This window comes from Mauremys reevesii, linkage group 1, assembly GCF_016161935.1.
Source record: "Mauremys reevesii isolate NIE-2019 linkage group 1, ASM1616193v1, whole genome shotgun sequence".
Classification (NCBI taxonomy): Eukaryota; Metazoa; Chordata; order Testudines; family Geoemydidae; genus Mauremys; species Mauremys reevesii.
Window position 1 is genome coordinate 197,704,252 of NC_052623.1, and position 13,954 is coordinate 197,718,205.

Below are 13,954 nucleotides of genomic sequence, written 5' to 3' on the forward strand. Positions count from 1 at the left end.
TATAAGAAGAAAAAGTCAGGTCTGGCAAGCCTCTCTACGGCTAACGTTTTGGAGAGATGGTTGGGGATTCAGGCTCTCACCCTGCAAGGACTTGTACACATGCTTAACTTTACCTTTTGAATAGTGCCACTGAAAACATCAGGATTACTCCTGGTGTGGAATGCTAAGCATGTGCAAGAGAGTCTTTAAAAGGACTGAAGCCTTAGTCTTGCAATCCCATAAGAGTAACAAAAGAATAGTTACATTAATATACATTGCACAGAACTGCAACTCTCGTAAATGCAATTTATGAAGTACATCACATCAGGAGAAGTATCAACTCTCCTATAATCTCAGTAGAGCTAAATGGTATCTTCCAATTTATTTAGACTGTCCATCTCAGACAAAGAAATGATAATATAGATAAACAAGGTATTTTTTAAAGCAGCATTACTACGAAAAGAGAAAAGAAAATTGAAACAAATTCACAAGCTTGTTAAATTACAAGCAATTGTCAGGCACATGCACAATAAAGAATTGATACAAAAGTAGGAGAAAAGAAGAGTTATGTTCCAAAATTTTGGACAAAGTATGGTAGCCTTGATTAAAATGAATCACACGTGCTGTATAACATCAGCAGACGATTCTTGTCAAAGCTTATGTTCCAGATCCATTGACAACAGAGATACCTCCAGGGTACTGTTTACAAGTACCTTTAATGCAGAGATGTAGATAAGATGTGAAAGAGAAATGTTACCGATAGAATTGTTGTCAAAATATTTTTTCAGCCTGTTCCTGCTGGCTATCTTTTTATATTCTGTTGCTGGAAACACAATATTCTCTGTACACCCAATGCAGGCTTTCAGCAGAAAAATGTAATCAACTGTAAAATGTTAAAAAAAAAAATTGGAGGGGGGGTTGCTTTTGGTTTTTACATATTTACTACATAATTTTTTTCAAATTTAGTTATAGAATTAGAGGCAAATTTTCATCTTTAAAAATTCAACCCCCCCAAACGGTTTTATTGTTCCTTCTCTCTGACATCTACTTCCGCTCTCCCTCTCCCTAAGTTCCTAGATTCTTTACAAAACAGTATGTAAAAATAAGACCAATTCCATGGTCTTAACTTTGGGAACATTGACAGTTGCCTGCATAATTTCCTAACCTTACATGTTGCATTAACACTAATGGAGCACCTACAAAATTATACATTTACGGTGGTGATCATCAAAATCTTTACAAATGTCTTTACAAGTAATTAAACATTAGGAAAGTATTTATACTGTCTCTACACCAATAAGCTTGGCAAAATTCAAGGTTTTTTTTTTTTTTTTGTAATTTCAATATGTAATGTCTGTTTATTTTGCATTTATTTTTATCAATTTAAACTTTTACAATTGCAGGCGGATGTCAAACAATTATGTAAAGACAGAGACTGCGAATCAAAATGAAGCTTTATAATTGTTAAAACACAAATTTTCAACATCACATATCAACATATACAAAGTAAATATCCCTATATCAAACCCCTAGAAGTTTCAGGCAGCATTTCTCTTACTTTGCCTATCTGTAAATTTTTATCATCAATCTATGTTTTCTGACATTTACTGATAAAAATCAAACCCTTCCAGGCCTACGAAAAGACAGTTACCTTTTCTGTAACTGGTGTTCTTCGAGATGTGTTGCTCATGTCTATTCAACTTAGGTGTGTGTGTTTGCTACATGCACTGGTGCTGGAAGTTTTTCCCTTAGCAGTATCTGTAGGGGCGGGCACAGGCCACAGTATAAGGGGCATCATGGGTTCCCCCCACCCTCAGTTCCTTCTTGCCGGAAACTCTGACAGTGGGGAAGGAGGGTGGGTTGTGGAATGGACATGAGCAACACATCTCGAAGAACAGCAGCTACGGTCTTTTCTTCTTCGAGTGATTGCTCATGTCCATTCAACTTAGGTGACTTCCAAGCAGTACCCCTCGGAGGTGGGTAGGAGTTCACGCATGTGTAGATTGCAACACAGCCCTGCCGAACCAAGCATCGTCCCTGGCCTGCTGAGTGATGGCGTAGTGGGCCGTGAACGTGTGCACCAAGGACCACGTCGCAGCTCGACAGATATCCTGGATTGGGAAGTGTGCCAGGAAGGCCACCGAAGATGCCTGCGCTCTGGTCGAGTGGGCTCTGACGATCGGCAGCGGAGGGACTCCCGCCAACTTATAGCAGGTCCAAATGCAAGAGGTGATCCAGTTAGAAATCCTCTGCGTGGACACCAAGAGGCCCTTTATCCTATCAGAGATTAAAAGCTGAGTCGACATACGGAAAGGCTTTGTCCGATCTACGTGGAAAGCCAGGGCCCTCCTTACATCCAAAGCGTGAAGGTGCCTCTCTTCACTAGTCTTATGGGGCTTAGGGGAGAAGACCGGAAGGAAGATGTCTACTTTCCATATGAGCCAGGACACCACCTTGGGAAGGAAGGCCGGGTGAGGACGGAGCTGGACCTTGCCCTTAAAGAAGACTGTGTACGGCGGTTCTGAGGTCAGGGCTCGCAGCTCAGACTCGCCTCACCAACGTCACTGCCACCAGGAAAGCTACCTTCTATGATTGATGACAGGTAGCATGAGGCCAAAGGCTCAAAGGGCGGGCCCGTGAGCCTCAACAAAACCAAGTTGAGATCCCACTGAGGGGCCGCAGTCCGAACTTGAGGAAAAAGTCTTTCGAAGCCTCTGAGGAACCTGACTCTCATATCATGGGAGAACGCCATCTGCCCCTGGATTGGCAGATGAAAGGCAGAAATGGCCGCCAGATGCACCCTGATAGAGGAGTGTGCCAGGCCCTGGTACCTCACATGAAGCATGTAGTCTAAGATCAACTGTACTGAAGAATGCGAAGGGGAGGTGCCCCATTTGGCCGCCCAGCGGGCTATCTGGGGTAGCTGGTGGGGAGCAGGTTGGGCTACATCGCTCCACTGGAGCTTGGGCCTGAGATCCCGACGTGAGTGAAGAGTTGCCCAGCATGGGACCTTGCTTACACCCAGTCTTATTCTTCCCCTTGTGGGAGGTTGGAGACTGGCCTCGCCCTGCCTTCTTGGGCTTCTTGGTTGGAGCCACGGATGGGGACTGGTGCCGGCCAATGGACGGTCCGGTGGGGCGCCACGTACCGAGGTTACAGTACTCGACGCCAAGTTGGACCATTGCTCCAGTGCCAGGGTGAACCAACTCCATAAAGAGCGCCCTTAACCAATATTGTGCCTCTTCTTAGTTCTTGGCTTGAAGGACTTGCAAAATTTGCACTTCTCACTAACGTGCCCTTTGCCCAAGCAACGCAGACAACTGCTGTGTGGATCATTAACTAGCATGGGCCTCTTGCAGGGATCACAGGTCTTAAAGCCTGGAGACCAGGGCATGTCCCGTCCCGAGGCAAAGTCCCATTTGGGACCTACAAAGTCTCTAACTATAGCTAAGGGATTTAAAAACACTAACCGAAAACTATATACAGTATAATACAAGAGATAAATTTTGATCTGCCATGTAGCCTACCTTAGCCTTAGTTAAAAAAGTGCCCCTAATTTAGATGTTTGGTACCTAAAAATCCATCTTTAGGTTCTAAATAAATGGCCTGACTTTCAGAGGTGCTGAGAATGCACAAGGTCTAAAATTAGGCCATTTATTTGGGAGCCTAACTATGAATTTAGGTGTCAATTGTTAAGCACCCAAACCTGAAAATTTAGGCCTACGTGTGCAGCATGGTCTACTAAACTAACTAGGGTTTGGAGCGAATAATTCATTAGTTTGAAATCATTTATCTAACACAGACATTACAGCCTTGGGCAATAGTTAAACCCTCCCTTCCTCAGCTTCACCATTCATAAAATGGAAGTAAAAACCATTACCTACCTCACAGAGCTAGTGAGGATTAGTTACTATTTTTGTTACAGTGCTTTGGAGACAAAGGACAACATGTTTTAAATATGTTAAAAAGTGCTACACGACATTCTGTGAAATCGGTGACAAACACAACTAGTGAAAACTTGCACTGTTTATCACCTTCAAAACCTTGTAGTAACCTATTGATTGTAATGTGAATTGATTTGCTATACTTTCTAGCTAATTTTACTGTCATTGTGTTGGAACAACAAATGACAGCGCAATTTAGTGTTTCCTATAAAATCACGTCAGTGCTAAAGATTGATTCATCTTTGTCAAATTATGTACACTGAAGACACTAAAAATAACCACTTAATGTCCTTTATTCATATGAAGTCTGCAGTTACAGAGATTTTAATTACATTTCTGCAAATGTAAAAGTTCTGTTATTAAAGGCAGTATCATGGTAAGCTACAGTAGTTGAGTTTTTCTTACAGTTCTGTATATACTCTCAAGTAACAGTTGGAAACTTTTTTTATTTTTTTAAACACACTAAGTTCTAATCATTTGAGACACTTAACAACCAGTCTATTCTGTTTCAATAATGTAGTTAAGTAGTTTCAGGTACTACACCTGCTGCTGGCTCCTCTGCCAATTTTAGTAGTTTAGTTGTTTTTAAATGTGGTGAAGGTCCAACATACATGGTAATAGTGAATCTGACTATATACAGATATATAAGGTAAATAAAGCTTTTGTCTAATCGTTCAGGCACTGTAATGTTACATGTAAGGAGGTGTTAGTACCACTATACAAGGCACCGGTGAGACCTCATCTAGAATACTGTGTGCAGTTCTGGTCTCCTATGTTTAAGAAGGATGAATTCAAACTGGAACAGGTTCAGAGAAGGGCTAGTAGGATGATCTGAGGAATGGAAAACCTGTCTTATGAAAGGAGACTAAAGTTGCTTGGCTTGTTTAGCCTAACCAAAAGAAGGCAGAGGGGAGATATGATTGCTCTCTATAAATATATCAGAGGGATAAATACCAGGGAGAGAGAGGAACTATTTAAGCTCAGTACCAATGTGGACACAAGAAAAATGGATATAAACTGGCTACCAGGAAGTTTAGACTTAAATTAGATGAAGGTTTCTAACCATCAGAGAAGTAAAGTTCTGGAACAGCCTCCCAAGGAGAGTAGTAGAGGCAAAAGACATATCTGGCTTCAAGACTAAACTTGATAAATTGAGGGGATGGTATAATGGGATAGCCTAACTTTGGCAATTAATTCGTCTTTGACTACTAGTGGTAAATATGCCCAATGGCTTGTGATGGGATGTTAGATGGGGTGAGATCTGAGTTACTACAGAGAATTCTTTCCTGGGTGTCTGGCTGGTGAGTCTTGCCCACGTGCTCAGGATTTAGCTGTCGCCATATTTGGCGTCGGGAAGGAATTTTCCTCCAGGGCAGATTGGCAGAAGCCCTGGGGGTTTTTCGCCTTCCTCTGCAGTGTGGGGCACGGCTCACATGCTGGAAGGTTCTCTGCACCTTGAAGTCTTTAAACCATGATTTGAGGACTTCAATGGCTCAGACACAGGTTTGATACAGGAGTGGGTGGGTGAGATTCTGTGGCCTGCATTGTGCAGGAGGTCAGACTAGATAATCATAATGGGTCTATGTTTTCTATGGGTGCCGTGTGTGTGTCAGAACGGCAGGATTTTACCAGAATTTGTCTTGTTACCACTATGAACAGTATTAACGAATCTGCCTTGCCAGGATAACTGTGGCAGAGCCAACATTTTAATGGACAAGTCAGTATTCTTTGCCATATCTACTGCAGCAAACCACCTCTTGCATACTTGGTGATGTAGCTTGAATTGCTGTGTCAAAGAACTGATGCAAATGATAAATAGATCTAAACCTAAACTGTTATGATTCTCAAGTAGAACACTGGCATCTCAGACTATAAGTGCCCCACCCACCTCCCTTTGATTTCAACAGGAGTTTTTCAAACTGACTTTATTGGGAGTTAGGCTGGGCTCTTCTTATGTCCACATGGAATACTAGAACAGGAATGAGGTAATGTTAAGGCAATTTATTCAGCATCTTCCACCCCATACCACACTAGTCAAATTTCTAAGCTACTCATTAAGAAATACCATAAGAACATAAACAAATACAGAAGGATTGATCACTGAGACGCTGATATTGTTAATGATCTGATGAGGTGAGTTGTCTCAACCACGAAGCAGGGGTACCATAAAGAAGCTTAACTTGGCCAACTCATTGATTTTCCCTTCTCTCCAAGCAGAGAAGCTCAATTCCTTATATTTCAATTACAATTAAAATGAATGATGATAAAATATATATAAATGAAAAAAAGAGTATGTTTTTAATTAAATAGTTTATTTAGCTCTGGGGTAACTTGACCTGCAGAATTTCTTTTAGCTTACTATAATGAAGAAAGAAAATTAATTGGTACTAATTACTGACCAGATAGTGAATGTATTTCTTCTTGTTTCACAGCAGAGAGCCACTAATGAGCTTTTCTAACTTTCACAGAAGTGATGGTTTAATGGAGGACATGCTGTGACTAAACAGAATACTGTCTAAAGACTGTCACCACATGTAACTAACACAGCAACAATTCTTATTTAATTTTTAATGAAGCTCTCTTTCCTGTTTAAGTAAATGACAAACTATTCCTTATTTCTCTTTTTGAATTTTCATTGATTGCTCCCTTTTTTGTTCTCAGTTTTTAATTTTATTTATCTAAGACTATCCAAGAAATAGTACTGTCTTTGAATTTCTGTGTTTTAAATGATCATGGAAGGTCTACAAAATTTCTCTCTCCTGCCCACCAAAAAAAATATGAGCTTTCAAAGAAAAAAACAAACTGTTGTATATGAGAGGAACAAGACATTTATTTCCAGTGGCAACCATTTCCTTCACTCATCATTAACATTTTCCCTTCCTTTCACAAACTCTTTTCCCACTTGGAAACATTTGAGAATTATTCAATTCATTTCCTCCAAAATGGTTACAGCAATGCGTGTGTCTCACTTACCATCGAAATAAAATAAAACCATGTATATTGCACACATATACACCGCTAATTCCAAATATTCTCAAAAATTAAAAGAGACAAGACAAGACCGACCACTTTCCATGTCTACTGCACATCAGACCTGTGCTCCACTCTTTGCACTGGCTTCCCATAGAATACAGAGTCGAGTTCAAGGTGTTGGTTCTTATCGTCAAGGCGCTCCATGGCTTGGGCCTCCATCTAAAGATCCAGGATGAAGACTGTGGTCAACCAGAAATTAATTTGGTCTGATGCATTTACTTAATCTATGTGAGTAAACTGTACTTTGTAGAAAGATGTTGCAATATTTGATTACACTCTCTGAGTGAAATCCTGTTTCCACTCAATTCAATAGAAAAACCACCACTGATTTCACTAGGGTCAGCATTTCATCTTCTAAAGATGAACTGAGGCATCTGTAAAATAGGTAGAATACTGATCTCAGGGAAATGGTGAGGCTTAACTCAATGTTTGCAAAGTGCTATATGATCTCTAATCCTACAGAACCAACCAACTCTAATCAACCTGCTCTCCACAGCCCATTTGCACCAGAGAGCTGAGATTTTTCAAAGTTTAGCAGGGAATTTAGACACAAAACTGCTCTTAATCTCAACCAACTGGCCTTCATACACAACAGCAACAGAGCAAGAACAACTAACCGGTTTTGACCAAGTATCACAGAATCTCAGGGTTGGAAGGGACCTCAGGAGGTCATCTAGTCCAACCCCCTGCTCAGAGCAGGACCAATTCCCAACTAAATCATCCAACAGATTTTTGCCCCATATCCCTAAATGGCCCCCTCAAGGATTGAACTCACTCAAACCACTGAGCTATCCCTCCCCCGCAAGTAAAGTGCTCTCCTACTGGAAATTTAATACAGTAACACATGGTAACATTTGTGGTAGGAGGTATAATGGTATTAATGGTAGTTTTGCAAAATGATTGAGTGTGCCAGCACCAGAGTGTTAGCAGATGCTTGCCTTTACACAGAACAAAATATACAGTTAACTAATAGTTCAGGGATACTGTTCCTAGAAATGTCTGTTTTGTAAATATAACAAGTTGACATTACAAGAAAATTAATTGCTGAAGGAATTCCTCAAATCACTTACAATGTATTTGAGTTTAAAATCTGAAGCTATTAACCAATGGCATTGACCTAGTAAATTTTGTATTAATATAAACGGGGTGCAACAGTTCTGGGGTACCTAGAAGATCTTAAATAATATCAAGAGCCTCAATCTCTTGCTTATTCTTTCTCAGTTTAGAACTTTTTCTAGAAAACATGACCTGTGAGGGAAGATTGAAAAAACTGGGTTTGTTTAGTCTGGAGAAGAGAAGACTGAGAGGGGATATAACAGTTTTCAAGTATATAAAAGGTTGTTACAAGGAGGAGGGAGAAAAATTGTTCTTCTTAACCTTTGAGGACAGGGCAAGAAGCAATGGGCTTAACTTGCAGCAAGGTTTAGGTCGGACATTAGGAAAAACACATTAGGAAAAACTTCCTATCAGCGTGGAATAAATTGCCTAGGGAGGTAGCAGAATCTCCATCTTTGGGGATTTTTAAGAGCAGGTTGGACAAACACATGCCAGGGATGGTCTAGATAATACTTAGTCCTGCCTTGCGTGCAGGGGACTGGACTAGATGACCTCTCGAGGTCCTTCCAGTTCTATGATTCTATGATTTAGCCTCCGTGCCCCACATCCGGTGCACCTGGCGCAGAGGGGCAGGCTCCCAGGCTGTTTCTGGGGTAGGCCCAGGCCTTGTGCTGTGTCAGGGTAGGGTGCAGCCTCACCACAGAGTCCGTGTCCCCAGGGTGGAGGATGAGGAGGCTGCAGGGTGATCTCCCACCCTCAGCAAGCCAGTGGCCTGTGCTCCCCACTGCCATGCTGGAACCTCTGCATTTATTTATTGACAAATAAAACTTGCAAAATTTTAAAATATTGTGCACAGAATTTTTAATTTTTTGGCGCAGAATGTCCTCAGGGGTAAATATTATTATGCAGCGTGTAGTAGCTTTTAAATATACTTGCTGCACCTGACACAATAGGCTCTGTCATCTTTTTGGCTCAGACTTGCAATAAAATTCATATTAACTCAAATGGTGAAACAGTCCAGCCATCAGAAAGGAACCAACTAGCTTGTTTGGACCGGACAGACTACTGTTAAGAAGAGGAAGTATCAAACTCCTCCTACATTCAACACACACAATACTCATAGTAGGTGGGCTTTAGACTAGGAAAGAAAGGAGAAGGGTTCAGGAAGTGGGTTTGCATAACTCAATCTGGCAGTTACTTTGGTCAGGCTATGTATGGTAGAAGACAAAGCAGTTCCAAAACAAAACAAATTCAGAGAGAAATTAATAGATATATTGAAATATCCATGCATAATTGTAATGAAAAAACAAGCAAGGAGAAATAGAAGCCATCACTAAATATCAGCAGATCTTCATCTAGTGGGCATACTGTGGATGATCATTTTCACATCAGTGAAGATGGATATAATCCATAGGCAGGAGAAAAAAGAAATGGATGGCTGTGTTTACATGACATTGTAAGTATCTTTGACACTAAGGGACAGCAAGAGAACAAGGAATAAAGTCTAAGGGCAAGATTACAGTGGTCTTACATGCCTATACAGTCATAAAGGAGTATAAAGTTCCTCCTTCCTCGCCTGCACAGACAATGCTCCATGTACAGGAAGGGATGGGGAATGGGTGGCACTCTGCCTCTGTTCCCCAAATGTACTGGTCAGTGCAGCTGAGGTAGCACAGAGAAGGGAGTGATCTATTATTGGTATGTAGCAGCTGCAGGTTACTCCCCTGCCGAACAAATACAGAGACTAGAAAGTGATTTGTGACTCTACTCGGAGACAGCACAGCTACATGCAGACCCGTACTCAGGGCAGATTCAGTCAAATCACAATCTAACTCCAAAAGCTACTGTAAACGTCTGTTAAAGGGCAGCAGGGCTGGAGAAGTCAGAGAGCCAAACAATTCCTAGACAGAGTTTTAGAATAATGTCATTAAGGGAGATTTTAACTCCCCAAATATCTGCTTGGTAACGAGAACAAAGAAAGAGGCAACAGAGATTTTCTTTAAATTGTCTTCCACTTAAATTATGATCTTAAAAGTAGAAGTATCTAGTTCTTCCCAACTGCTAGAAACTGACTGAATGAGAGTATAAGAAAGGAAGCTTGGGAGAAAAAAACTAATAGCATTCCTCTGCATTCTTTATTTCCAAATTTATAACAATTCATCAGCAGCCCTGATCCTGCATCTTGCTGCACGTGGGCAAACTCCTGCACGCATACAGAACAAAGATTAAAATAAATATGTTGGTTTCTTTTTATTTGCCTTCTGGTTTCTGAGCTGCTAGGCTATATTCAGCTCATATTTTCAAGCTTTTCTTTGGAATCCGAAAAACTAGAAACTTTTTTTTTTTGGTGAAGTTGAGATTCGCACATATACACATACCTCTAGAAACTGGAGCTTCAAGTAAAACATCCAACATCAGTAGACTCAATAATATGTGAGAGTTGGCAACATTATACAATTCAGATATAGGGCCAAATCCTTAGGTATATAAATTAGTACAGATGTCTATAGAATTATGCTGTTAACACCAGCTGAAGATCTTGGCCCATCTTCTTTACTTAAAATTAGGGCTGTTGACTAATTGCAGTTAACCCATGTTAACTAAAAAAAATGTAATCAGGATTAAAAAAATTAATCACAACTAATTGCAGTTTTAACCGCACTGTTAAACAATAGAATACCAATTTATTAAATATTTTTGGATGTTTTTCTATATTTTCAAATACATTGACAAGATGGAGGAAAAGAGGGGATAATTGTACTGGGACCTCAAGCTCAGAGGCCCCAAAATGTCAGTAACTGGGGTGAAATGGAGATGAAGAGAGACAGGGTGGGGCCCCAGCATACATGACGTAGTGGGTCCCCAAATTTCTTTCGACAGGCCTGAGTACACACAATGAAGCTTCCATAATAAAATTCACCCATAATTACTACAGGAGTCAAGCTATAGGAGCAAATGAAAGAATTAGGCCTTTAATACATTTTTAATAGGATCTAAAATATTCTTGCACAAGCGTAGTGTTTGTTATAGTTTCCACTTTCGCCTTGAACTCGTGTTCAGCAGATTAAAACAGCAGTTGTTAATAAGCCATCATAACAATCACTACCCACTGATTCTTTAACAGCAGAAGGAAGATAAATGAATGTCTGTACAGTGTATTTAACCTGATTTTCTGATCCATTAAGTGCTATTAGGCCATAAATTATAATACTGTAGCATTCTTGCATCTTAAAAAAAAAATAATAAAAAAGTCAATGAAAACATCCTGGATTCATTTTAAACAAGACAGATATGCCTAATGTTTATTGAGAGAAATATCCTGAGATGAACTTAAATACATTCCTAGCTATTATCGAAATTAACACAATACATCCTGCAAAATCAAGCTGTCCCTATCTTTGTTTGTTTGATTATAGAATTACAGTGTGAAAAATATTGTACCCATGAATTCAACTCCCTTGTCATCTCTCCCCTAGGAGATTGTCAATGGATAGTATTATACCAATTTTCTAGTATTACATGTGCCCGTCTTAAAGTTTAATGGACAGTTGCTCAATTTAAGATATATTTGTTCTCTAGAGTTATGTTTAAGATTTTAAAAAATTCAGATTGAAAAACAGAACTTTTGTAAAAATATTTTATCTCTAGGTTTTTGCACAACATGTGATGACAAAGCAAATTCTCTCTCTTATGCTTTTCCCTTTACTGCAGGCATTATTTTAAATGGACTTTTAGAGCACTGTAAACTCTTTAGTTCAGAGCCTCAATTTAGTCATAGAAAAATTAACTGAAATCAAGGGGTTTGCTACTCTACTTTTTTGAGTGTGTGTGTAAAGTATTTGCAAAAGGATTCTGCCTCTTTTAGCCACAGTGAGTTGCATAAACTCTTTCTGGATCAAGTAAAGCCCAGGAAGGCTGTGCAATGTCTCATTACACAACTTTCAGGCGCCACCTAGTGTTTTTTTTTAAACTCTCCACTTTTTGAAACAGAAAAATATGGTACTTATCACTGCAGGATCATGACCTACAATAGTAAGCATGATCTGAAAGTACACAGCATCTTGCATGACCAAGCCCTTTAAGAGATCTTATCTAGAGAAACTATTTTAAAAAAAGCAAACTCTACCATTCACTGCGTCCAGATCTTTCGTCAGCATAGGTTAACAATAGTTTTTAATCATCAGTGCTGGTTCTGTGATGTGGAATACTGTCCAACAGCTAAGGCCAGCAAGCTAATTAAGGCCTTGGATGGACATATAACAAAGTCCCAAAGAATAAATAACAACCTGATTGTATCCTGTATGGACTCAGCATGAAACAGAGTAGGCTACGAGGATTGGCATGATGATGGATGTAAGGAGACCTGGGTTCAAATCTGAGCTCAGCCTTTGACTCAATGTGTGACCTTGTACAAATTATGTAGGCCCAAATTCTCTGTGCAATCTCTAAACCTGGATACCTAACTTCAGGAGAAAAGGAGTTGAATGTTAGGCATCCAAAATATTGACCCCTGTTTTGAAAATTTAGCTCTATCTATCTATCTAAGCCCTTTAAGAGATCTATCTATACACACACATGGTAAGTATTACATAGTTTGAGAGAGAGAGAGAAAATATACAGTTGCCAAAGATCTTCTATTATTTTTCTCTCCTGCTGTGGCAGAATCATACTCACTGAAAAAATAATAATTGTGTGTGATGGGTGAAGTCTTTATAAGACCCAGGAGTTAAGGAAGATGATTGACAGTTTTCCTAGCCAATCACTCAGAGACAGGGAAGGGACTTTCCTTCTCTGCAAAGAGTTCTGGGTATGGAAGCCCTCTGTAAAAACTCTGGCTGCATCCTAGCCAGACAGTCAGAGTTGCAGGGGCTGGAGAGGAAGGGTCCTCTACGGAAAGCCCTGTCTGTTGGGCCCAGGAGGCGAAGTGCTTTCATTTGGCTCAGTAGGAACATATAGTGGACTCTTTTCTACTGCTTGATAGGATTCCTTGCATTTCCCATGAACATGCCCATTCTAAAAACTATGTAAAAGCAGCTAAATACTACCAAAAAAACAAAAACAAAACTATATGCACTATACTCTTTTACAAACAAGAGGACACTAATAGTTCTGACCGGGACCATATGGCGGTGAGAAGGACCTGGAGACGCCGTGGGTCTGCCTGTCCCTTTATCACCTCTACTTTCAAATTCTTCGGCTCCAGATACATGGTGCACATGCATAATCCCTCAGTGGAATACAATAGGGACCATCACTGGAAGAAGAAAAGGTACTTCCTCTTGTTTGAATTAAACCTGCTGCCTACTAATTTCATCAGGTGATCCAGGTTTTTTATTGTCAAAAATGGTAATTGACACTTCTCTATTCATTTTTTCCACACCACTCATGATTTTATAGATTTTGATCATATCACCCTAGATTTCCACGGCATTCTATCATCATGGTAACATGAAGTTCTACTCATGGGGAAGACACAGAGCTCAGCAACACCAAGGATCTGTCTGCCAAGGTGAACACATTGCATGGGATCACATTCAGGGGGACAAACACAAATATGCATCATAATATGTAGTAAGGTTTCATAGCGTGCATGTCAAATGTTATTTTCCAAGTTTCTTGATTTTTTCAAACTCATACAGAGCTATTCCTTATTGCAGAGAAAGCCAAAGGAAAGGTACGAAACTTAATTTCAGATGTTTCAGCAGGGCCTGATTAAATTAATCCTACAGTACTTCAAGACCTAACTGAAGCAATCATCTTTGAGAACTCATGGAGGACGGATCAAGTCCCAGAATACTGAGGAAAGGCAAACATAGCATATATCTTTAAAAATTATACACCAGTCAGCCTAACTTCGATACCCAGAAAGATACTGGAACAAATTATTAAACAATCAATTTGTATCCTCTAGGCTAATAGGCTCATAAGAAATAGCCAGCATG

The 13,954-nt window shown here is 40.0% G+C and overlaps 1 protein-coding gene across 10 annotated transcripts in view; it reads right to left on the reverse strand.

Moving 5' to 3' along the window:
* Positions 1–13,954, reverse strand: part of BBX (BBX high mobility group box domain containing) — a 198,743-nt gene that overhangs the window by 90,691 nt on the left and 94,098 nt on the right. For 6 of the 10 annotated variants that reach the window (XM_039483983.1, XM_039484056.1, XM_039484038.1 and 3 more), the window contains one exon: positions 6,997–7,115. The exons of 3 other annotated variants lie outside the window; for them this stretch is intronic. In XM_039483983.1, coding sequence (XP_039339917.1) covers positions 6,997–6,999 — 3 coding nt within the window. In that variant the 5' untranslated portion in view covers positions 7,000–7,115. Of the gene's footprint in view, positions 1–6,989; positions 7,116–13,954 lie in introns of all 10 variants that reach the window. One more of the 10 variants, XM_039484018.1, reaches the window with a different exon arrangement.